Below are 27,236 nucleotides of genomic sequence, written 5' to 3' on the forward strand. Positions count from 1 at the left end.
CAGTGATTTTGACACAATTCTCTTCTTATTTAGAAAAGGTTCATAAGTAACACCGACTCAGGAGGAGTAAAAATAACACGCTGCACATGATCCACGCCTCCCAGCTAACTCATGACTCAATTTTATCGGTGAATTATTGTCATAAAAATTAGCACAGCTGGCACAAAATGGCATGCAAGTGTGGCAACTGTCTGTGGGATGTTTTTTACGTTGAAAATCACATTAAGGAAAGGAAAAAAATAGTAAATAAAGCACATTTTAACACAACATTACAACATTCTCTCCTATGGAAGAATAAAAAAAGTGTGAAACCCTGAATCTCGACTATAGCAATAAGTGTAGATACAAAAAAATAAGAGAAATGAGAAAAAACACAGCCATAATGTAAGTAAATATAAAAATATTATTCAGCTTAAGTCTTTAACTGTTTTTAAGATTAAATGGGATTATAATGGGATTTTTAATTTGAGCCCATTGACAAAAACTAGAGGGGAAAACTGTAAAAAAAAAAAAAGAAGTCTGGAACTCATCCAGTTTGACTTTTCTGCTCCTAAAACACATCATTAACACAAATATCATCACCTACATCTGTATCTGATCATTTTAACACGCCATGTTTTAAAAAAAGATGTACAAAAACACATGATTTCGAAATCATGCAAACTGTAAAAAAAGAAAAAGATGAGCAAGCAGAAAGTATTTTGGTTCATATCATGTTTGTCGTCCGCGATATTCAAGGACGCTTTTGACATTCAACTGTCTGGAGAAAAGAGTTGGACAATGTTGACAATGTTGTGTCCATTGAGACAAAGTGTAAAGGAGTCAGGAGACGAGAGGTTTAATTTTTAGTCTCAGCGAATATTCCCTGATTTGCAAGTTTTCTTTTTGAATGAAGATACAAATGTCTCACAGCAAAACAGGAGACAAATGTGCTTCAAGGCAAAGTTTCATGAGCTTGTTTCTCTTTGTGTTCAAGATTAGGGGCAATTTATTAGCTAAAATGATATAATAAGTGTTTATCATCATAAAATGCAGAGCACATGACTATAATACAACTATGCTTAGAGCTCTAAAAGAAAAAAACACTGAACATACAGTTCATATTTGGTCACTTTTCATCACTTATGTTTGATGCCTGATATTACAAAGAAGGTGTTTTTTCTTTGGAATTTAAAAACTTTAAAAGTGAGTCAGTAATCAAACAAATAGTCTGTAAAATGCCCGTATGGGTGGAACTTAGAAACAAGAGATGACGCACTGGCATTAGTCAGCATTTAGTGTTTGCAGTCATGCCCGGTTTGTTCCTCTAAATGGAGGCATGCATGGGTGCACACGAAAACACAATATTTAAAAAAATAAGGGCTTAAATGTTCATAATATCCACAGGTAGAAAGGAATCAACGTGTGTGGTTTAGTCTGTGTCCTGTCTTTAAACATGAAGGTTTAGAGAGAGGATGAGCTCTGGCTGAAGTGTCTGAGCAGCAGCTGGTCATACTCAGCCTCAGAGGCCGGAGATGAAGGTGAGCTGCCGCTGGAGCTCAGAGACGAGTCTCTAAACGGGGAAGGAGGCGTCAGAGCCATGAGCTCCTCCATATCCTTGACTCGTCTGCCGCTCACACACGTGCCAGCCAGGTGCTCGTAGATCTTACCTGCAGGTCGATTCTCACAGAAGCTGGGGACTGCCATTACCTCGGCGTGCGTGGTGACCACATGGCTCATGGATGTCAGGTGCTGAGGTGGTGGAGGAGGAGGAGGAGGAGGAGGGCAGGGGGCGCCGTCTGCAGGTGCAGGCAGAGCTGTGGTGGCTCCTCCCGGGAGCATCATGGTGTTGAGCTCACTGATGTTGGCTGTGAATCGGCTCACCACGCAGCTGATTTGGTCCATGATGGTGACGCCCTGAGTTGGACTGACGAGCAAGCCCATGCCGATGTCTCCCACGCCTACAGGTATGAAGCTAATGTCCCCACCATCCATCACGATGTTGTCCCCGCCTCCTCTTCGGACCCCAGCAGCGTGGTTGGCAGGTAAAACTTGTGGCTCCGCTCCACCGTCTCCTCCGTGGTGACCCCTGACCTTCACTGGCTGCTGGCTGACAGTGAGCAGAGGTGACTGAGGGGGCGAGCAGGTGAAGGGCAGAGACACCTGTGGTTCTTCATAGTGCTCGTTGACAACAGGTATATCTCCATCTTTGGAGAAGGGCTTGATGATGGCTGTCTGGTTCGACTCCCCGGCGCCCTTTTTCTTGACGTGGAACGACATCCTCTTCCACAGGTTTGGTCTGTAGCTGCGATCGTTCTGTGTCCAGTTCACGGATTTCCCATTGGAACTTAAAAAAAAAAACAGAAGCATAGAAAAATTTGTTCTCAGCTGAAGTTGATAAGTCAGATGAATGGTGCCGTTAGCCACCAGAGGTTGTCAGTCGAATCATTCCTGAGGAATTACTCTTCTCAAATGTGTCATTGACAGCTGGTATCGTCCAAATCTAGTGCCTGGTTGTGGGCGACATTTGAGAGTTTTTTAGTTCTTTAGGACTTATATACAGTCTGTGGTTTGAATTTACATACAATAATACTCTTAACCTGCACATTTCTCCTGGTGATATGTGTGTATAATAGCAGATATGAGGATATCGCTGAGAAATGAACTTCCACCAGTATTTCTACCATCCCCCATTCTATATTCTGCTGTCTGTGTAATTTTACATCTACCTCCATTTTCCCTTCATCTTTCCCTAGAAAGAGAAGTCCTTGAAGACAGCGGTTTTCCTGTGGGAGTACTTAACCCAAATGAGGTAACGGCTTCCCAGCTCGCATTTTCTTGGCTTCTTATCCAGCCTTTTGTAATCTAGCGTAGACTCAATGACAGAAACAATTACTGTCCATAAACCAAAACCATGCAGTGAGACAGACATTTACCCCGCACCATTAATAATATAGTCCCACAGGTGAGTGCACACAGACTAATTTTAGAAGCGTTTCTATTGTCTAACAGGTTAGAAAAAATTCAGCAAATTTGTTCCTCCTACGAAACATCTGTGGGGATTGAACCAACAACCTGCTTTACCCGCTGAGCAAGAGCCACATACAGTAGATAATGAGGAGTTCATTAATGCATTCTAACTAACTGTACCTGATGTCATCCTGTGCAGAGCCATTGCGTCGAAACAAATTAGCCATGCTGCTGGAAGGCTTGGGAGTCTTGGCGGCTTTCTTGGCGTCGCCGACGTGCATGCGCACCACTGTGGATGTCGTGAAAGCACTGCGGACATTTTTCTCAGGCTTGGCGAGCATGATGTAAACCTAGCAGGGAAAATAACCGACAAATAACGATTAGAGTACAATAATGGTGCTGGAAAAAGAAAAGCGTGTGAAGAAAGTGTTTCTTTATCTTGCCTTTGGCACGAACATGCAGCACAGAGCCACTGTGGCGCTGAGGCTGACACTGAAGCACATGGTTATGATCTTGTAGTTGGAGCCAAAGTAAATCGGAACAAAGGCCAGCCAGATGATACAGGTGGTGTACATGGTGAAGGCGATGTACTTGGCCTCGTTGAAATTAGCCGGCACATTACGAGTCTGTAGGAGAGAAGAGAATCAATGGAGAATCAAAGAAATGTCAATATACAGTTTATCAGATGAGTTTTTTTATTTTGACTGGTGCAGATTATAGCCTTTATGGTTTCACTGTAGATGCCACTGTGTCAGAGTAAATGTACATGGAACACAGCATGACTGAAGGATTTTTTTCTCTCGCCTAAAAAAAATATTGCATTTTAAAGCAAATATCACCTTTAAAATATGCAGTAGGAGCTTAAAAACACATGGAGGTCATATAACAACATGTGGACATGAGCCGTGCAAAGTCTGATGCTGGAAATTACAGAGGTTTTATTAAAGAGATGTCTGGGCGTTCTCACTTTTGGCACAGCTTGGCACCATCTGTGCCATTTGAGATTTCTTAGGTACCAAATTATTAAAAACCCATTTCATTTTATTTATATGTCACTACAGGTCTAAAAAGAAAAAAAAAAGGAAAAAAGTATGATAACTCGCTGTAAATCGTTGCTTCCTGTGCGGTGCGGTGCGTAATTCTCTTCTCTAATCAAAACGATCTAATGTCACTCTGTAATTGAATTGAATGACTTTATTCCTCCCCCGGGGGGAAACACACATCCGGGGGGGAAACACACAATGATCAATCAGACCGGGATTTGTTCCCAAAGCATGCTGGAAAGTGTAGTTCTTCATTAGAAGTGGTTTTGTTCCGGTGGAAATAACTTGTTTTGATAAACAGCAAAGGTAAGACGACATTTCTGCTTGTATTTCTTGAAAGTCAGTTGCCCCCGATCCCAGGGGCAACCGTGAAGAAGAGGTTAAGATGTTAAGACATTATGTTACATAATGGTGGGCAATAGTATAATTTTATACACGGATGTTTAATACACATATTTAAGTTTACATTGCAAAGTAAATCACTTAACTATTATTATACAGTACATGATGTACTGGAGTTTTGCTTGAGTAAGTCTTCTCGAGCTGGACCACATTCTTATTGAAAAAGCTTATTAGCTAATGCAATGCTGAATTACCTTGAAGGCATAGAAGGTGCAGCTGAGGATGAGCAGGCCGTTGTAGCCCAGAGGAGCCACAACCCCCAGAGTGGTCAGATTACAGATCAAGTGCACCTCACGGATACTGGGATAGTCATAGATCACCTGCAGGAGACACAGATCGAGGTCATTCGTGTTCTGTGAGTGTCTTTTAATGAACATTACACCAACACACGTATACACACCTGTGGTGGCTCTATGATCAGCAGTGCCACAATAATCCCCAGCTGAAGCAGAATGAGTAGGAAGGCGATGACCAATTGTGCGCAGGCGGACATGAAGCGAGGTTTCTTGGTGCAGATCTTCTTCTTGCTGCCTGCCAGGATCCGCGCTATACGGTTGGTCTGCATCAAAATAGATTAAACGGTTATGCAGGCAGGCATCACATACATCAACATCGATAATATCTCAATGCCACACTGATTCATACACCCCCCCCCCCTCCTTCAACACCACTCAGATCTCAGACAACAAACTCAGCCCACACACAGACACCTGACTTCTACCATATCTCTTTTACAGTTGGCTATCACTCAATATCTGGCAGTTTTACTCCAGTCGCTATCCTTAGATGCCCTTCTGTTTGTGCTTAAAGATTATTGGCATGCTCTGCCACTAGATGTCGTACTCGAGCGCAGGCATCTCAGCCCACAAGAAAGGTTGACACTGTAGTTCAGCAGAAGTGATGCATAAGAGCAAATCTTTGACATTGATTAAATTATTGTAGGAAAAATTGTTAACTGATGTATTAATGCTTAAAAAAGTCTCATATATCCTTTATGTATATATAATGTATTTTCCATGAATCGTCCGTGACTCACGGAGATGAAGATCCAGCAGTGCAAACTACATCTGTCTTTAGGTCGTTTGTCAGTCTGCAAGGCTGCAACATTATCAGCCGCTCTGTCCTGAGCCAAAGGCACCAACATATAAATCTTTCTAAACTCTGACCTCCACCTCCTCTATTGGTATGAGTGAAGAAAAAAAACATGAATCAGCAGCTACTGTCAGGGAACATTTTGTACTTTCTTTTTGTTGCATTTCAAGTTCGTCTTAAACTCAAACCTTCGTTTGAATGTCCAGTGTGTAACATTTTAGAGGGTCGTGAGTCAACCTAGTCTCGTAGCACAATGCTCTATACACAATAAATAAAATCCAAATAATAACAGAATATGATGTGAAAAAGCCTATAAAACAACAATAATTCACAACAGAGACACTACAACAAGGAACTACAACCACACCACTTTCATTTCAAATTGAAAGCCAATAAGGAGTAAAAATTGGTTGGTTTTCAACTAAGAACACCTGAACTCTGGACCTCATGGACCTTTAAGGGGGACAGGTTTTAAAGGTCAGCTATGTAAGTGGGGTGATAATCCATTAATATATTTAAAAACAAATAAATAAATCTTAAAATGGCCCCCAAAACATGCAGGGAGCCAATGGAGGGAGGCCAGGACGACGGTATGAGGTATCTTTTATGTGTGTCTGTTAAAAGACGAGAGGCAAACTAAATGTTTAAATATAACTTTTCATTGAGCGGGTTTTTCAATTTTAATGCCACAGATCAGGAAGTACCTTGGTGACCAGAGCGGAGTAGCTCATGGCCGGAGACAGACCGATCCCCAGCCTCTGGAGGTAGCAGTAGATGAGGTGAGGCTTAGCGATGAGGCTAAACGTGCACAGGTAGCCCAGACATATCCCAGCTAGGATGATGTAGCAGAGCTCACGGCTGGAGGACTTGACCACAGGAGTGTCCCAAAATCTACAGAACAAGTAAGATTCATTCACAAAACTTAGAGATAGTTGCAACGGTAGCACCTGATTTTGTTTCCACACAAATTTCTGGTTTCAGCAATTATTGCCTACATTAGGACCACTTTAATTTAACCTTGTAAAAAAGTTACAGAGCTATCATTTTATAGCAATGTTAATGTATCTAATTAACAAAAGACATGCAAATAACACATATCAATAGTGACAAAGTAATTAAATACTATAGCTATGCTTTGGTGGTCCATTAAGGTATTGCAACTAGAAAATTGAAAGAATTTTAACAGCTCATATAATAGTAATATAATGTATTTTTATGTTTTATGTTACATTGTAGATTATAGATATGCAGAGGCCTGATTTAAAATAAAAATGTTATTTTCTGACTGTTTATTAAATACATAGTATATCATTTAAATTTTTTGTCGAAATGTAAATAGGCCACAACATTTGTTAACGTTTGGAAAGGCTGAGCTATAAAATCTAATTTTATATTTCACAACCCTATCATATTTCCCAGTGGTTTTTAGTTTGCATGTACACACGTGATAAAAATGTGGTGCAATATTTACTTTATGAAGACGGATGTAACAAAAAGTGTAGCCATGAGGCCCAGACACGAGAAGACGACTGCAGCGATGGGCTCTGGATCTCCCCAACGCACATACTGAACCGGGATCGGCTCACAACCTGAGGCACAGAGAAGCGGGGAGTGAGAAAACAAGACACAGAAGAGCTCAAGTGAAACCCTGACTTATGTGAAGTACAATAAATATGTCACTATTATGATATATATATATAACACGCTGGGTGAATTGGAGATGAGAAAAGCTGCTGTTCCACAGAGGACATGCATCAAAAACAGAGAAAGAGGAGGTGAAATATCGTGGAGAGAAAATGGGGAAGAAAAAAAGCGTCAAACATTTCTGGTTAGACTTTGGAGTTAAGAAATCTAAGCTTCAGCCAAATCCTGTTTTCTGGCAGCAACCTCAAGTCTTCAGTCTGTCATAGTTTGAAGTGGTTGTGGTCTGTAAAAGGATTTTGAGTGCACCATTGACGTGTGTGTGTGTGTGTGTGTGTGTGCGTGTGTGTGTTTGTGTGTGTGTGTGTGTGTGTGTGTGTGACCCAGATTTAAAGCATTTCTGACCTGTTTGAAAAATTTGTAAAGCCGACATAAATAAATCGCGCTTACCAGTGAGGTCGTCTGTAGGCCATGAGCCCAGGACACAGGCCCGACACGTATACTCATCAAACACATACTCATTCTCTTTGCAGGGAGTGCACGTCCAACAGCAGCTCACCTCTCCTTTACGGATCACCTGGAGACACACAGAGATCCAGACACACAAACACATTGACTTCCAGTTTAGGACCAGGTTTCGGTCCTATGAGGATTACTGGTCCTGACAAGGTCAGAAAAGGTCACACACAAACAGCACTCCCTGGCCGATTATTCTGACCTTACCTATGACAACTAAATGCTTAGTTGTCTAACCATAGCCTGAATTTGACCCTAACCCTAAAACCAGGTCTTAACCCAGACACAGCACTTTAAGGTATGACATGACCAGCCAAAATGTCCTCACTTTTACATTATGTCTCTCATTTTGGTTTGATTTCTGGACCTCAGAAAGACATAAAAACAAGTGCACACACAAGCACGCACACACACACAATATTAAAGGGCAGGGAGGTTTCAAAGCTCCACCGGCACTTCTCTGTAGCTAACATTCATCCTGTAAGCAAAGAAATGAGGAACTGATCTCCCTGTCAGGGGATCAAAAGAAGAAAAAGGCGAAGAGAATCTCTTTGGGCCTCATTACTTTTAAAGAACTTTGCTTTAGAAGCTTCTCATTGCAGAACTGTAGATGTACAGTGAAGTGCTGTTTGCCTGGGACTCTGCTGCATTCAGAGGACATCCTCAGTACCTCTGCTTCAAAAGGCAATATAAATACATCTTTTTGGAAAGTGAACAATGACTACTGGTGAGTGAGGAGGACAAGTGAGTGACGAGGACAGGTGAATGATGAGGAAAGGTGACGAGGACAGGTGTGTGACGAGGACAGGTGAGTGATGAGGACAGGTGAGTGATGAGGACAGGTGAGTGACGAGGACAAGTGAGTGATGAGGACAGGTGAGTGATGGGGACAGGTGTATGACGAGGACAGGTGAATGACAGGGACATACGAACGATGAGGACAGATGAGTGATGAGGACAGGTGAATGATAAGGACAGGTGAGTGATGGGGACAGGTGTGTGACGAGGACAGGTGAATGACAGGGACATATGAACGATGAGGACAGATGAGTGATGAGGACAGGTGAATGATGAGGACAGGTGAGTGATGAGGACAGGTGAGTGACGAGGACAGGTGAGTGACGAGGACAGGTGATTGATGGGGACAGATGTGTGACGAGGACAGGTGAATGACGAGGACAGGTAAATGACGAGGACAGATAAATGACGAGGACAGGTGAATGACAGGGACATATGAACGATGAGGACAGATGAGTGATGATGACAGGTGCATGACGAGGACAGGTGAATCACGAGAACAGGTGAATGACGAGGACAGGTGAATGACGAGGACATGTGTACGATGAGGACAGATGAGTGACGAGGACAGGTGAATAATGAGGACAGGTGAGTGACGAGGACAGGTGAGTTACCAGATAAGTTTCAAATAATAATTTTTTTTTACTTTACAATTACTGTAGTTAAATGTGTGCAATGTCTAGTAATTCAAGTTATTAAATTTTTAATGTTATTTTCCAGTTAAATATCTGTAATTGAGCCTATAATAACCTGTGTGTTGATCAGAGTTAGCATTTTAGGTTTTGGTGGGCTGCAGAAAAGTTTTTAGAATTTAAATGAGCATCATTCTTGTGGGAATGGCTGTTGTACAGATAATGAAACCATGTACCAGTCAGCACCACCCCACATAGCTACAATATTTAAATGATGGTTATGTATCATAGCGATGGTAACAATTATGCAGTTGTAAAATATAGTATGACACATACAGAGTATTTCAGCCCATGTAGTGAGGCTTTTACTTGTTCAGGTTTGGGGGATAGTGTGTCATTTTACCTAAGTGCACAATCTGCTCTAAAGGAGAGAAGAGTGAATAGAGTGGAAACACTGAGAAGGTCACTGCAGATCACAGAGAGCCAATCAGCTGTGAGCTACAGATGTGGGCTGGGCTGTCAGGCCTGAGGGTGTGGGCACATACAGTAGATCTTCTTTAAGACCTCATGAGACTGGAGTTTTGTGAAGCTGCTTCTTCACAGGAAGTCGGTGTTAAGTGTGTGGGCTGGGATTAATGTTGGAGATGTTTGTGATGATACAGAGGAGACAGATTGCATTGTTCCTTATGATTCTGACAGGCTGAGGGGAGTATGAGAAACCCAGATGGGAGATGATTAAAGCCCGAACAAAGAGTTACTGGTAGAAGACTCCAGGATTGGACCCATGTTAGTATCCTAATCCTGAGGGATCAGTTAAAGGCTTCTGTGTGGGACTTAATTTTAAATCTTTTCATATATTCTCTGGTGTATGTGTCATCATAACAGAAACGGGAGTCATACTGGCAAAAGTGAATTTCTGTAATACATGGGATTGAACATGATTTAATATCTATAATTCCAATAATTGTTTGCTGCACATTGTTTTATCTTACAGACATGTGGAACTTTTGTTTTCAGTTGTATGTTTCCCTACATTTATGCCACTTTCTGCTGTGACACACCAGGGAAGAGGTACACAACTTTTTCATCCCTTATGGAGGCTTATAACTCTCCAAAAGACACAACAGAGTAGGTGGTTTCTTAGTTTCAGCTAAAAATAATCTTGTTCAGATCAGAATCATGCGCTTACTGATGTTGTAAAATTTTGTTTCCTCTTAATTAGCTTTTCAGGGAACCTTTTGTACCAGAAAACCACGGACTACACATTAAAAACTCATCTTTTTGACAGAAAAGTTCATTTAAAAACATTGTCCATGCCAAATAAACCAGAAATAAATGAACTAATTTAACCTAATACAGTTTTTTGACTTTGCAACAACCCTGCTATATGTCAGAAATGTGTGTGTGGGTGTGTGTGTGAGAGGTGTCTACCTTGATCTGTGCCTTCTGGCAGGGCTCTGAGCAGAATGACTGGATGATGTCACCGTTGTCGCTCCAGATTTCCTCATCGTTCATCTTCAAGCCGCCCTGATCCCAGCTTCCCACGGGGATGTAAGCAAACTCATCCTCACCTGTTTGCTTGAAGTTCATGATTTCATACCTGAGTCACACACAAGTGTATAAGATATACTTGCAGTATGTAACAGCATATGCACACATTTAGCGTTTCGTGCTCTCTCCCATCGTGATGCTGACCTGCCCGGCGAGTCTCCATTCTGGTCAAAGTGGATAATCTCCCCAGATACTCCAGTGAAGTTGGTTTGCATCAGAAAATCCAGCAGCTTACGGCCGTCAATGGGTCGCATGTTCTCACACAAACCCTGTGGGAAACGGTGAACACAGTGAGAAACCGTACAGCTGAAAGGCAAAGACAAGAATACCTACTGAAAGAAAGAAAGAAAAGAGAAAAGGAGCTCTGCCATTTGATGTTGCGATAAAAACAAGTTCCTCAGTCCCACAGGTAAAGATCCTAGATTGAACTGTAATTTTTGTCATCATGATGTAAAAACTGATATGTGTAAGGAGAGCAGCAGATCCAGAATGTACTACGTTAGTTTGTGAATTTTAACACCTCATGTGTAGTGTATAGATTGTAGTGTGAATGCAGTTATTTATATATGGAACAGGTTGTCTGAGTGTTGTTTATGCCACTAAGATGTGACATGATATGATAAATAACGATGATAAATAACTCAGAGCTTTGAATTTCAATTTCAAACAGGCTGACAGTCTTCATTCCCTTAAAGTAATCCCAGTTTCTCTGATGGATGGTTGGTGACTATATTGAACCTCTCTTACAAAGACAGATTTTTGTATTTTCAAACTGAACTGAACATATGGATTACACTCCTTCTTGTGATTTGATTAGTTTTGTTTTGGGGGCTGAGCATCTAAACTCATAGTCTTGATGTTTTGTCATGCTAATAAAGTATTTTTACTTGTAAGAATGTCTTTTTTTTTGTTGCTAAAAATGCATACTGCTTTACCTTAAATCCTGGACAGACGGCTTGCTGCATGGTATGTAGGCCATAAGCCATGGAATAGATGGCATTAATGACAAATCCCATCTTGGTGTCTTGAGCATACTGTTGACGCAGAGACTCCCTCCCTGTGAAGAACAGGAATATGCTCTTAAGAGTAAGGTATGGCTGTAATAATATCAATATATCACAGAGATAATGGCCTGTGAAAAGAGTAAAAGGTGTGTGTGTGTGATTTACTCACAGGTGCAGCTGCGGTTGTATGCAGTGCTCTCCAGCGGATGCCCCCTCAGCCTGCACTGGAAGCGGTGCTGCCAGAACTCAGGGAACCAGGGGTTCCTCGGGTTGGCGTCCGGCTTCAGGTTCAGGTAATAATCGTCAAACCAGGTCACATGAGCAGACTTGAGCTTTATCGTGATTCCACCGGCTGCCTCCCTCTGGAAGCCGTCAGTCACGTCGTACCTGTCGGCCCAGCCATCACTGGACAGGAGGAGAAAGAGGCAGAGCAAAGAAGACAGAGCAGGCTGTTAGTATGTGTAAAACTTTTCAGCAAATTAGCAACTCTTGCATCACACGCACAAGCCTCCGACTCCTCATGTTGAGGCCTGTTGTCCCAGACTCCTCCGCCTTTTTATAAACGTCGGAGCTGTCACTTTATCGTCTTTTTCTCTCCATCGCTTGAAGCACGATGTGAGCGATTGAGAGGCTCGTTAGTCCCCACTCTCTTCCCTCTATTAAGCTCTCAGCCCACGTATTTGGCATTTTTTTCAAAATCAGGCATTGGGCGGAGTTATTTCCAGAAGACAGGGTTTATATGTACATCAACACAGTGTAGCACTGTTTCTGTATTGTAGAAAATGTAGCAGCATGCTCCTGCAATGTTTTGAACTGGGATTGCAGTGACCATTTTCGAAGGTAAAAGTCGCTGTTTTGCATATATCACCGTTAATATACAGAAAATAAGTTTGATAAGGCAGTAGCCTGGCTAATGTATCTCAATCTCATTTGAGATTAAGCATGAATCTGGAAAGGGTGTAATCACCTCCCACTTTCAAGAGGCTTGACAAACGAAAGCAGATTAAAATGCCTCTGAATATAATTAGATAAACCTGTTATGCAGAGTATAACGTATGCAGAGTGACAAAAGCATAGCAGCATATGTGCTTCTTAGTTTTCTAGCAGCGATGGCGTAAAACGACTTTTGCAGGGGGAGCTCCATGGTGCAAATCACTTAAAATCTAGCCGAATCAACAGGTGCTCTTCTGTGGCTACCATGTTGGATGTATACAAAAATCAGCTGGACGTTACTTCTCTGTAGTCATTGCATTAAGCCCGACTCTAGCGCGCCATGGGGTTTGTTGACCAAAATGACACCCTTGTCTGCAGAGAGAGATCAGACCTGGCCAGGTTCCCCCGGCTACTAAGGCAGTTTGGGGTCACTAAAAGATTCACAACAAGGACAGACATTAATAGGACCAGAGCAGACAATGCAGAAATGTGATATGCCGTTTGAAACACTCGAAAACATTGTGGGCTCAGACTCAATAAGCTTTCATCAGTCTAAAGGTTACTGTTCCATCTATTATTATCCATCCCTGTAGACGCATGGTGTACAATCAACAGTGTGATTACACCTCTACACGTGTGCATACATGTAAACACGCACACTTCACTGACACAAAGAAAATGCAGCCTTCTATTTTTGACTGACAAAAAAAAGATAAATAAGTCGTTTCTGGGAAAACTTCGCCGGAGTTACACAACAGCAGTGTGGGCGTTTTATGATGCCTGGTTCTCTGGTTGAGGTAGGAGATCATTTCATAACACATCCTTAGAGAAGCGAGCGCAGAAATTGTACACTGGCATGAAAACGGCAGGACTGGATATGAAAGCACGGAGGGCTTTGACTCTGGATAGTTTGAATCACTCTTGAACGAGAGCTCTGAAACCCACACATCGACCTGGGGGGGCAGCGTGCTGGATGCAGCGTGTTGCTACACCACCTACGAGCCAGAAGACACACAGGCGCTCTTGTTTCTCCTGCACCATAGCAGTCGAGTTTCCAGCTATAGCTCTTTTCTGAGTGGACACTTTGTAACCCTGCAGCAGCTGGAACTGTGTCCATTTCTAAAATGATTCTAAACAAAAGGCATGAAAAAAGAGAGAACTATTTGTCTGGACAGAACAAAGAAAACATTTCCCACGACCTGAGCAACCTTGATTGTTGCGTTTCCAGTTTGTCAGGTGCTCCATTTAATGCAAATGGCAGTAATTGTTGATCAAATTAGTGTGGGATCATGTTGCTTCACCTGTGGCTCCAATTAGATCGGGAAAATAATTGGCTGAATCACTTTTGTGTGATGAGGAATGTAGAGGAGCAGGCCGACGCACACAGAGAGGGGAAAACGACCCACTGTCAAATTAAACAAAAATAAACAAGGTCTTAACTGTAATGGTGGAACGTTTTTGAAATAAAATGCAGATCATATGACAAAGCAATAGTCTGAAAGTCGAAAACATTATTTAAAAAATGTTCTATATGGTAATTTACGTACAGAGCTAATAATCTGTGTTGATGTTTTATTTTTATTGGAAGGTCCAATAACTGAGGTATTAATGCATGAAAGACAAAGATTCTCAGCAACAATATAACAATGTCCACCATCTTAGTTTAGCTTGTTAGCATTAAAGTATAGCAGAGGTTGGTGTGATTCGTTGGGTTTACAGTGTGTCCTTAAACAAAGTGCAAAAGTCAGTAAGTCAGTAAAAGCAGCAGGTTAAGTGGTTGGATGATACGAGAAAACAGCTTCGATGGTTGGGTTTTAAAATACTAAAACGTAGAAATGTAAGACAACATGAGAGCAGCGCGACAGTGAACAAACACACAACCTGACACTTCAGTATTTAAAAGAGACTGAAGTGATGGACTAACAAAAGGTTTTCCTTATGGAACTGCTTAATTCTACAGGTCTCAAACTCGTGGTCCGGTGTCCACATGCGGCCCTCCAGTCCACTTCATATGGCCCACCACTTAATATCGAGTTATAATGGAGTTATTTCTGTATCTAGGTAATAGATCAATTTTGCATTATAAATACATTGTTATTGTGAAAAATATCATTCCATATCAACCCAGACACTTTTATTTTGAAATTCTGTGAAATATCTATCATTTGCGATATCATGAGGGAATTTTGGGACATAATTTTAAGCTCATATCACCCACCAAGTTCAGCGGCCGCAAGGTCATTTGAGTCTGAGAATAGCATTAAAGGTGAAAGGTCAAAAACATCATTATATATGAGAGTAATAATGAACAAACTACTTTGCCCCCCCCGCCCCCCATATGTAGTTCAAGGTTATTTTGTTTCCTGCTGTCAGTTTTGAGCGACAGCCTACATATGTGGCTCCTAATGAGGAAGGGCATTTATAGAACACTAGGGACGAGAGCCAGCCAGAGAGCTAAACCTTAAAATAAAACGTTATTCTCGGAGAGAGTGAGACCTCCTGTGAAATCAGCCCCCTCTTTCCCACTTATTTTTCTTCCCTCGTGTTTTTAATTGCGTACATTTATCATTTTTCTTCTACACCGTACATCCGTGTTGGCTTAATGTTTATGTCATAAGAAAAGTACAAAACAAAAGACATACCTTGAATTTTCGTACAGACGACCAAGAAGCTGATGGATGTCATGAAGACCAAGATGATAAAGATGATGATGATGATGATGGTGATGGTGATGGTGATGAGAGTGTGACAACACACAACATGTCTGGAGACGCTGGACATCTGCAGACAGTTTGGACTGAAAATTAGAAACATGACGCACAGATATTTCAATGGGTTACATTTAACACTTCAGTCCAGTAACAACATAATAATAATATTTCACTATGGGGGTAGTGTTATAGTAATACCTCCTAATGTTCAGCCTGTGTAGCATTAATACAGGGATCGGTTTTACAGTAATAACATGTCATTTCCAAAGTAATATCTATTGATAATGAGAATTACTGTGGATTTGTGGCCAACAAACTTGTTGCATTGTTATTACAAAGCTATTACTTAACTCGTATTAGTATGTAGAAACAAGTGCAAGAAAACCCAATTATTACTGCTCTATTACCATATTGTTAAAGCACTGTAACGTACAGTGTTACATTTGAGTGAGCTCTAATAAATGCAAAAATCACGAGGGAGATAAATCCACACACATAAAGAATCACAATAATTTTGGTCAGGGTCACCATGATTGTCATGATGTCCCATTCCAGGGATTATAAATATATGATGTTTTTTGGAATTGTCATTAGAATAAACACAGAATCACTGCTTATTATCATAACCATACATGACTTGTAGGCTATAATGCTTGGACTGAATGATTAACACCAACACAGAGTGGTCACTGTCATTGTAAACACTGACGTTCCATCAATCCCCACACTCACCTTCCGACCAACAGAAACTCTCCCACCAGGCGCTGTCGTCTCATGGCCATCAGAATGCCTCGGACCGTCATGCCCTCGCAGAAGCAGGCCACCACTCTGGCTTTGGGCAGGTGACCTCGCAGTTTCTGCAGCAGTTTATCGAAGCCCCGCTCCCCTGCGTTGCTGTATATCTTGTCAGAGTGGGCGATGCAGATTCCATCCTTTGCTGCCATGTCTTTAAATGCCTCCATACCACTCTCTCCGTAATTACCTATGGACAGAACCACACAAATTGAAGGTTTCTCGTTATATAAGCACTATAGCAACCCCTCTTTATTTAGTTTAAAGGTCACAAAGAGTGGTCCTGTTGCACATAAATGTTGGTTAATATATGGAGGTCTACATACATATATTAACTTGTTTTTATGGTCAAAAACCTCCTAGTTGCTGTAAACGAGCCGATTGAAATCCTCTTTTCTGACGTTGTTCGTCAGCCGCAATGTTTCAGAGTGAACTCTGACCCCCAGAAGACAGAGTCTTGTGATTGGCCAGTACTATTAAGCACACCCGCTCTCAGAAGCGTAGCTCCCCCCTCTGGAACGGTGGATGCACTGCTACTCATTATCAAAACATTGTTTTAACAATGTTTAAAAATAGCTTCTTCACGACTACCCGCCACAGTCCCTTTTGACTTTCACCCGGAGTCAGACCCAGAGTCAGAAGACACTGTCACTCGTGAAACACCTCCACAAAGGACGTTATTCTTCTTCTGCGGTTCAATGTATGCAACCGGATGTGCCCGGACTAGTGCCTGGAGCAGGACGATCGGCTGTTCAGGAGAACCGATGTTTACGTAACTATTATGGGATTTTCAGAGATCTCGCTGAGCCCCGAGATTACAATAAAACACAGCGTTCTAAGCAATGGCTGAACTGTTTTTTTCGAAACTTCAGGGCTTCGTAAACAAGGTAATGACGCAGATACACACCAAAAAAACAGCGTTAATAGGAATTTCCGGTCGAGTTCCGCTTTAATTTATTTGGTTTATTTCAGTTGATTTTTCTCTCACTTTTCTCTATTTGTTGATAAAAAGCAATCTTTAAAATTCACCTAAAAAAAAGAACCTCACACATGCAGTGTGTGGACATTCAAATGCACAACACAAAACATATTTTTACAATTTATGGAAACTGTCAGGGATGACAGCTTTCTGTTTTCGCAGGAAATGAGGTCACCTACTTTCTGTTGCTTTGCATGTTTACGCTCATTTGGGGCACAACACTGTTCCTGTGAGCATCATCTTCATACACATATGTGACAGGCCTACCCGCGTGTTAACATGGTCTTTCATCTCATCGACTCTTTCACCTCAGTGAGACGGATGGGGATGAGCCAGTATGTTACTCAGTAAAAGGATGAATCCAAATATCAGGTGTCACAAAAACAAAAAAGCAAAATCCCACACCACATTGTGACGTAAATGCTTCACTAAACTCAGATGACATGATGGCATAAAGATATGCTGGTTATAGTGAGGTGGAAAATGCATCAGAATGGATATTGTTAGAACACAGAATATTTAGGCTGCTTTTTTCCATTACTATGTTAAAACACATATACATAGGCCATAACAAAGTGCAGTATATAGTGTTTCATATCCCTTTTTTCAGCACAACCTACAGGCAATCTGATGAAAATGATTTTTTTTAAATTTTCACTAATAATATAAACACACCTGAGGAAAAAGTACTAAAAAAAATTAAAAAACGGATTGAATTTGTGAAATTTGGAAATACGTCACAGTTCATAGTTCGCTTGGCTCCTTTTTATGAACAAAAAGAAAAGACAGTTATTGCTACTCCCGCATTTCTTTCTTTTTTTTTATATGCGATTTAAAATAAATCATAACTTTGACTCAAGAACACATAAGAAGATGTAAAAACGTGAATAGGGAAGGGTTAAAAGAGGGTAAAAGATAGGGATAACAATTGGTATCAGGCAGTATCGATATAGGTCCGATAATGGGCAAAATCACTGGATCGGATAGCGGACAGATAAAAGGGTAAAATCCGATACAATCAAAAAATCATATACATATATATATATACATATACATATATATATATATATATATATATATATATATATATATATACATATACATATACATATATATATATATATATATATATATACATATACATATACATATATATATATATATATATATATATACATATACATATACATATACATATATATATATACATATACATATATATACATACATCTCGTCTGCTTCACTATGCACACTGTAAAAATTGTGTTTTTACAGAGTTGTGTGTCGTGGTTTGATCATTTCTTCTTTTTGGGAAAAAATATTTGTTACACAGTTGGAGAATTATGTCTTTGAAATGACTCAGCACAAATGTGTTGCTAACAGCTTCGTAGTTCATAAATAGTCTAAAATGACAGTATCGGACTAATATCGGTATCAGTAGATACTTGAGTTTGTAATATCAGTATTGCATCGATACAAAAATGGTATCTCAATCAAAACTGCACTTTCTTAGTGATCCACAAAAGACGAACCTGCATAAATGACAGTGAGAACAAATAATTTTATTATAGTAGGTTTTGACTAGGGATGCACCGATTAATCGGCCGGTGACCGGAACCGGCCGATTCTCATGTGATCGGCCGCAATCGGCAACCGGCCAGTCAGTCAGAAATATTCGGATTTTAATAAGCCAGTCAAATGTACCCGCATCAGCAACACACATGCACGCGACTACACGCACATGTAGTAGATTGTAGGGCTGGGCGGTATACCGGTTCACACTGAATACCGTTTTTTTTTCGTTATGATATGAATTTTTTATATACCGCCATACCGGTGTATTTGATTACACAATATCCGCGCAGCTGCGGCGCTGCTGTCTGCTTTGCGAGTGAGCGCTCTGCATGTAAACGTTTCATTAATGTTTATATATTTGTTTCAATCACTGAATGAAGCCTGTCATATTTAAGACAAAAGTCAGGACCTTAAATCACTTACACAAAACGTTTGATCAGCACTCAGCATTTGTTTGTTTGTCATTTAAACCGGTGTGCACAGAGAGCGCGAGGAACTGTTGGCATGGGGCGAGAGAGAGAGAGAGCGAGGTCTGCGCTCTTGATCATAAGTTCATTTACTTATTTGTGTGTAGATAATATGTTGTGAAATATGTTTAAACTTAAATAAACTACATATACAGGTCGTTATGTCTCGTTGTACTAGCTTGTCCTGTAATTGACGTCATGCTGTCATCACCTGACAGTCTGGCTGATTGAAAGCCCCCAGATGCAGCAGATGCAAAGCACACCAGATGCGCGATGCAAATACTATGAGAATATATTTTAATGTCTGTGTTTTTTAAGAGGGAATATTCAAATATATCGAAATCAGCCCCAAAAAATTGGTGCATCCCTAGTTTTGACTTTGACTTTTATGGAACCTCTGCAGCTGCTGTAACTTTTGCATCTTTGTCTTCAAACTGTGTTTGTGTTTTGCAGCTGATTTGGTGGGAAAGTCATTCACTTGATTATGAACCTTGTCTGTGGTGTATGCAAATATCATGTGGTGTAACAGGCAATGACAAGTGAGAAAGTGAGGAAAATAAACAATAATGCACACAAACACACACACACACACAGACACTCTTACCCTCAGTGTGAATTGCGGACACGTAGCTCCAGTTGTACTTCTTGACAATGTCGACCATGGCTCTGGCTTGTTGCATGTCTGATGGCACCACCCTCATGAAATATTTATACAGGCTCTGTTCGAGGAAATTCACATTTTCACAATTTCAGATAGACATCCATATTCATGCATCTATGACAAACTCTATTATATAAACCTATTCTAGAAACCAATGTCAAATTGTCTCATTATCCTGGGCAAACACGAGGACACACCTCTTTGTATTGGATATTAAGATTTATAGAAAAATGCCTTTTTCCAACAGCCTCCATGTGAGCAAATTGTATGATTTTATTCCTTATTTTTTCTTTTTATTTTTGGATTGGTGTTTTTTTTCTGTTTTTTTGAATGGTGGCGCTATAGCAGCCATCAAAAATCCAAACGAAACACCCAGTTTGATTAGATTGGGACGCAGCATGGGATCATGGGAATTGTTGTCTTGTCTTGTTTGGTTCCCCTGTGTTTTTGTATTTTTACACTTTAGTACGGTGGCCTGGAAATGCAAACCATTACTACAAAACATGAAACACTTTTACAAATCCAAACAAAAGTTACATTTTCAAAAACGTTTGTACTTTTGCAAATTTGTTTTGGGTTTTGTAAAAGTGTTTCACATTTTGCAATAATGGTTTGCACTTCCAGGCCACTTTAGTTCACCGTACTTCAGCAAAAGAATGCATAACAAACATCAGAGAGTAGTTGTGATCCAATAATGACAATTAAACTGAATACCAAATAGTACCAAATATTTGAATTAATCACCTGTACAGTGTTTAACATTTTGGCTGCTGTATGTACACTTTTCAACTTAATATATAGCATTGTTATTAGATATTTTAATGCAGCAATTTGACATATTATAGCATTTAAACCTTAATTTAAATGCATTTGTTTACTTATCTACCTTGTCACTGAGATCCATGCTTGTGGCTGAGTAGGCTATCTGCGGGATGTTGAAGAGCTGGAGGAGATTTTGCACCTGGATTGCAACAGAGCTGGATCCTGGACCGATCAGACCCACAATGGGCTTCTTTCCCTGAACCAGCAGACTGCCCCCCTCCGCAGCACACCTGCCCTGGTTCTCCTCCTCTTCGTTGGACACCAGAGTGTCTCGAATGAACTCAATGCTCTGCTCCAGCGCCACCGCAGAGTGCCAGCAAGAGTCCCTGGTGCAGGGTGGTAAAGATCACATTGTTGATTTGGGAAGCGGGATAGAAAATAAAGGTGTGATGACAGCTCAGAGTGGCCAATTGAATTCTCTTTAAACACACAGTGTTGTCACCTCAGAACCACTCGACAACAACTGCAATTCAAACCTTGTCCAGAGCTGATGTGATGTTTCATCAGGATGAGTCAGTCAAATTAACCTGACAGCTTCACTGTGCTTTTTGTACAAAATCTGCAGTTGTGTTGGCATTCTCTCACTGTCGTGGAGAGATACTTCCTGCCACCAATGAATAATGACTAGCTTGTGGTATGGTTGTCCAACTGCTATTGGCTCCTCTTTGTTCTCCCTCATTGACATTATCACAAAGACAACAAGTAACAAAGTACTTTCCCTTTATTTTATGGCATTAATGAGAGACAATAGCTAAAAAATAAACCAATAAGTAAAACGTGCAACATAATTAACAGACAGGCAACAAGGGAGGAGGAGTAGTAGTAGGCTAGCAAAAGAAAGTGTTAACATGGGACAGTGGCTTGAGCCCAGGCATCTTTTTGGACAGTAGAAATGTAATGTAATGCAATTAAGATTTTTCTGAAAATCCACACTCTTTTTAAGACTACCTCCAGTGACTGGGATATATTCTGTATATAAAGAATAACATAATTACCATACATCATTAACTTGTGTTCCTCTTGTCACATCACAACAATTCCGGCCAAACTATATATATCAAAGGATCCTGAGATTGTACAGTCCATGCCTGGTTTATACACGCGAACACTCTTTGGTTACCTGACCTAAGTCTTAATTCTGCAGCTGCAGTTTCTTCTATTGTGCAACTTCTTCAGTGGAAGTTTGCCCACCTCAAATCTCCAATCTGTCCTTCCCTGTTGCTCGAGAACACTCATTCTCCCCACCCATTATACTCCCAAAAAAACGCTAATAAACCTTACATTTATTAAACCTTTTATTTTAAAAACCTTCTATCTATCTATCTATCTATCTATCTATCTATCTATCTATCTATCTATCTATCTATCTATCTATCTATCTATCTATCTATCTATCTATCTATCTATCTATCTATCTATCTATCTTCATTGTTGATGATATGGAACAAAATACAGATACATAAGAAAAGGAAAAACAACAGCAGCTTCAATAACAACAGTAAAATACCTAATTTACCCCCAGGGATTAATTAAGCATTTCTGATTCTGATTCTGAAGTAAACAAAGACAAATAAATAACAATTTAAACATGTATAATGCAGCTAAAGCATTAGACATTTGTAAGAAGTAAAGAAATTGCACATTTTCCTTTAGTGTAAAGTTAATATACCGTATACCAGATGCGTTCAATGTCCAGCCCATGGCCCAATAATGGCACTTGGTCAGGTTTTATGTGCTTCCTCCTTAAAATATATTCTTAACAACCAACTAGCACAAGCAAACAATCCAAATCATACAAGCCCAAGTTGCAAATTTCCTTTCTTGGCAGTGTGATGGCCGCCACAACTAAAAAGAGAAAGGCTGATAAGGGGGGGCCAACGCTTCCACAGCGACTGAAAGCGGCATCATCTTTGTGTGATCCAAATAAATTGCCAAAACAGCATCGCAGTTGCTTAGGAATTCAGTGTAAAGAGACACTAATGGACACACCACGCTAATGCATCGGACAATTAGAACAGGAGTGATTGCACAAAGAAGTTGTCAAAGTCATCAAAGAGTTGCCTGATTAAAAATAGTGGATAACATAGTTAGCAAATGGTTGTCTGAGTGGCTTACGTTTAATGACATTGTCATTTGAACAAAGGCAATTGTTATGTATTAAATACATTGTGTAAAATGCAGTGCATTTGTATGCAACCTAATTGTGGTCTTTATGTAACATGGGCTCTCAAGTAATTATACATGACTGAACCTGTCCCCCAAAGTGGTTGATCCCTAATTAGGTCTGTACTTTGCCACAAAACCCAAAAGAATATGTCACAAACAAGTATTCACTGTATGAGATTAAGATATGAAGTGCTGTGGTTGATTTCTGACCTGATCTCGCAGCCCAGCGTGATATTTGGGAGGATGGCGGGGTCTGCGTTAATTCGGTCCAGAGTGTGCATCATGGCTTCCACTCTCTGGATCCCGTACTGCTCACGCACCGCTCCACACTTTCGCTCGTGCACCTGAGCAGAATGGAGCAGCAGCTGGATTATAATTAACATTTATCAGGGAAGAAAAGGATCGAGCGCAAAACAACCTCACATGCTCCGTGTACCTTGTCTGCAGGTGGCTGGTGGTGAACGGAGAACAGAGCTCCAATAATGATGTCACCTGGGATATGTGCCAACACTCTTCTCTCATTGTTCTGGCCGTTGACACCGCTCAGATCAGACATCAGTAACAAGCCGACAGCCAACCACCCGACGTGCAGCGCCAGTGTTTTCCTCCTTACACCTCCTGTCATCCTGTGCCTCTTAGAGCTGAGCTTCTGATGAATGGTTTGTCCTTGTATTTCCAAGGGTAAGGGTTCGTTTCCTGATAAAAAAGGATATGCACACTTATCAAAGTAATGTACAGCACAGCAAGAACAACAGAATCAGGATAAAAACCCATAAAAAGAACAATATTCTGTTAAACAAAAGATAGAATCTGATAAAACCAGAATAACCTTTTAGATAAAAGTCTTAAATGTAGATTTATTTCCACCGGCAGGTGATTCCAGAGCCTCAGGGCCCTGATCTTAAAGGCTCTGCCTCCTTTAGTTTTTAACCTGGAGTCAAGAACAAAGAGAAGCCTCGTGCCTGAGGAGCTCAATATACATGACAGTTCATATGGGATTAAAACGTCTAAAATACTGTATAATCTGGAGCTTTAAAACACTTGATAATATCTTTAAAAAAAAATTCCAAAAACTCCTCCCACAGTAAACATCCTATTCTATCAATGCTACATATTTATTTTGAGGTACAGCTACAAAACATTTTGAATATTGAGGGAAAAAAGATGAATATTCATTGGCAAAACCCCCAAGTCACAGATGCTATTGATGAAATGAAGCTGCAGGTGCATCATTCAGCATCATTAATAAGGTGAAACTGACACCTGGGCTGCTGTTGCATTGACATATGAATAATAAAGCTCATTTATCACATCTGTATTGAAACATAATGACTCATTGAGTCATTATTATGAGCTTGAAGCAAAAAAACTAGCAGAAAAAAAACTTCAGCCTACCTCTTTTCTGCGAACTGCCTCGCTGATGCCATCCCTTTTAAGCGCGTCTCCTACACGGAGGAGCAACAAGGAAAGAGCTGCCGGTTTCTTCTCAGGCTCAAACTGGCGCCTGGCTACAGCAAACTGCAAATAGCAGCAGATAATGTCGAGCGTTATTGGAACATGTTTGACTTACTGACGCACATGACGAGCACAGGCCCTCCTCCTCCTCCTCCTCCTGCTGCTTCTCCCTCTCCTCTACGTTCTCCTCCTACTCCAAAACAGTGGGAAAGTGCTGCGCATCAACAGTCAAAGCTCCAGGAGGCGAAAAACCCACGGGGAGGAGAAGAAAGAAACAAAACACAAGTGAGCAAACAAGTGAGCACTAAAGTTTGAGAATGTATCTAATCAGAGGATGATACAGTGACTATTTTAAGCAACAGTTGTGTTCATTAGGCTGCAGATGTCTCTCTCTGTCTCTGCGTGTGGGCGGATGGTGAGTTGCAAATGTGACATCCTCACTGCCACTGACCCAAATTCATCAAATCTTTCACTCGTTCAATACAACGAGAAATGATCAATGCATTATTCATCCGATCGGAGGGTAAATCAGTCATGCAGTCTCTCGATTCTGTCTGAAAAAACATTTCATTTTCCAACGTAATTAGTATTTAATTTAAGTCCAACGTCAGTTCCATATAATAAAACTATCAAAAACTGTGGATAGTTCACAGAAGGACAAACTTGCAGATAAACCCACGTCGATGAAAACATAACAAGATGGAGCCACCATCCACATTGTATCCAATTATTTCTAACAATGATGTATTGCGTTTTTGCAGAAGAACAATTGCATTGTTTCAAAATGGGATTTCAAATTAAATACCCTAAAAAAGAAGACTGTGGCAGTCACAGCTGCTCCTTTACATTTACATCATCAGAGATTTGTCCACATTTGTGAGGCTGCTGCAGACAAAGAAGCAGATGGAGCAGTGGGAATCGATGACGCTCAGATGCTTGTGAGACATGTGATGCAGATTCCACTCATAACAAAACCTTGTTGTTGGGTGACTTCACAGATCCCTAGTAAAACACAAGGTCAGACGCATGACTGAAAACGATTCGCATCATTTCTTAGAATCAGGCGAATGAAACTCTGAGAAGACATGTGATTGACAGGAACCATCAGGTATAGACAGTCACATGGCACCCTCTGGTGGCTGCCCCTAATTCTTTATTGTTTACAGTGACAATCACATGCACAAATTTGAATGTCAATGAATAGAGTGTGAAAGGCCTCAGGTATAGAGACAGCCATGTGAGAGACATCAAGGTTTTCCTCTGAAAACCACTTCAAAAAAAATTCAAATACCACACTTTGTTGCCAAGGGCACTTTATGCTTTCCTGAATGTGCGTCAGTTGATTTTTTCGTTTATCGCGTCTGACTTAATCTGCACATCTTTGTGTCCCTGCTCTGAAAGGACATTTCACAAATGTGATCATATGCAAATGAAAATTGCGACACAAAATAATGAGAATTATTATTATTATTTTGCCACCGAATATCTTGTCCTCAACTGTCCCACAGTTCATCTCTTCTCCTTCATATAATGTGATTTTTGTTTCTCTGGATTCAGTGTTGTCATGGTGATTTTCAACCCATAATGCCAGAGAAAACAGTTCACTTTATTTCTCTCGGTGTGTGTGCATGCATAGATATGTGTACTTGCATCTTTGCAAGGACCAAAAACGTATAAACCAGAGAAAGTGAGGACATTCTGTCACACCTTAAAAGGTCTGTTTATAGGTTAAGACCTGTTTTTAGGGTTAGGTTTAGAACTGTGTCCTCACTAAGAATACTGTACAACAACTGTGTGTGTGTGTGTGTGTGTGTGTGTGTGTGTGTGTGTGTGTGTGTGTGTGTGTGTGTGTGTGTGTGTGAGTGTGTCTTACCTCTTTAAGACCTTTTCTGGCATTAACCCAGACCTTGTCAGGACCAGTTCTCTTGGAGACCAGAATCCTGGTCCTAATGAGGCAGAACCTGGGTTGGGGTTGAGATTTGAATTGTGGTTAGGGTTAAATGTTAACCGATTATGGATAAGATGAATAAGAGGGAGAGAATGAGTTATATGCCTTTTTTTCTACTCATCAGTGAAAGCAAGCATGGCAGAACATTACAAAATACAAAAACTACAAACGGTAAAAGTCTAAAATACTAAAAACTACCAATGGTTAAAGTCTCAAATACAAAAACTACCAATGGCAAGTCTGAAATACAAAAACTACCAATGGCAAAAGTCTAAAATACAAAAAACTACCAATGGCAAAAGTCTAAAACACAAAAACTACAAATGGTAAAAGTCTAAAATACAAAAACTCCCAATGGTAAAAGTTTGAAATACAAAAACTACCAATGGCAAAAGTCTAAAATACAAAAACTACCAATGGCAAAAGTCTGAAATACAAAAACTACCAATGGCAAAAGTCTGAAATACAAAAACTACAGATGGTAACAGGCTAAAATACAAAAACTACAAATGGTAAAAGTCTAAAATGCAAAAACTCCCAATGGCAAAAGTCTAAAATACAAAAATTACAAACGGTAAAAGTCTAAAATACAAAAACTACAGATGGTAACAGGCTAAAATACAAAAACTACAAATGATAAAAGTCTAAAATACAAAAACTACAGATGGTAACAGGCTAAAAGTCTAAAATACAAAAACTACAAATGATAAAATACTGACCCATCTGGGGGTCCCGCCCCATCCTTTGGGAATCACTGTGTTAAACAGCCATACCCTGTTTATTTTAGTTGAATCCTTAGGCTTCATGATCAGGATAATGATGATATTAGGATGTCATTAGGGCCTCTTAGTGCAAATCCAGTCAACTTTAATTCACTTCTTTTTCCAAGAGGAGTCAGTGCTGCATTTTTGAGATATTTTGGGGGGCTAAACTACCAGGCATTCATACAAACTAAGCTTCACCCTGAGGTTAAGCAGCATGTGATCTGCTCAAAGAGGAGGAGGAGGATGTGGGAGGGGGTGCATGGAGAAATATGCAGTATTTAAGCGTGACAAATCACATGAGTTCTGATTTCTCGCCGTGTTAAATACAGCCTATC

General features: G+C 40.4%; 1 protein-coding gene across 1 annotated transcript; it reads right to left on the minus strand.

Annotated features, from left to right (window-relative positions):
• On the minus strand, window positions 1-27,226 carry LOC310926905 (metabotropic glutamate receptor 5-like). Its single transcript, XM_083889113.1, has 19 exons — window positions 26,063-27,226; window positions 24,130-24,252; window positions 23,171-23,430; window positions 22,945-23,078; window positions 20,633-20,894; window positions 19,690-19,804; window positions 16,005-16,254; window positions 11,798-12,033; window positions 11,560-11,681; window positions 10,769-10,893; window positions 10,505-10,673; window positions 7,578-7,704; window positions 6,958-7,075; window positions 6,191-6,377; window positions 4,795-4,953; window positions 4,589-4,714; window positions 3,393-3,575; window positions 3,130-3,299; window positions 1-2,326 (listed from the first exon to the last, which is right to left on the minus strand). The coding sequence occupies exons 3-19, from the start codon at window positions 23,357-23,359 to the stop codon at window positions 1,444-1,446; spliced, it is 3,555 nt and encodes a 1,184-aa protein (XP_083745239.1). The 5' UTR covers window positions 23,360-23,430; window positions 24,130-24,252; window positions 26,063-27,226; the 3' UTR covers window positions 1-1,443.
• Window positions 27,227-27,236: the final 10 nt, after the last annotated feature.

The sequence above is a fragment of the Microchirus variegatus genome (genome assembly GCF_963457635.1).
Source record: "Microchirus variegatus genome assembly, chromosome: 5".
NCBI lineage: Eukaryota > Metazoa > Chordata > Actinopteri > Pleuronectiformes > Soleidae > Microchirus > Microchirus variegatus.

What these genes read in the sequence shown, in the direction of transcription:
- LOC310926905 (XM_083889113.1), bottom strand. Translation starts at nt 23,359, where the DNA reads ATGACAGGAGGTGTAAGGAGGAAAACACTGGCGCTGCACGTCGGGTGG. An exon ending in GCCAGAAGGCACAGATCAAG is followed by an intron (nt 7,705 to 10,504) that starts GTAGACACCTCT and finishes GTGTGTCTCCAG; the next exon opens with GTGATCCGTAAAGGAGAGGT. An exon ending in GCACCTTCTATGCCTTCAAG is followed by an intron (nt 3,576 to 4,588) that starts GTAATTCAGCAT and finishes TCTCTCCTACAG; the next exon opens with ACTCGTAATGTGCCGGCTAA.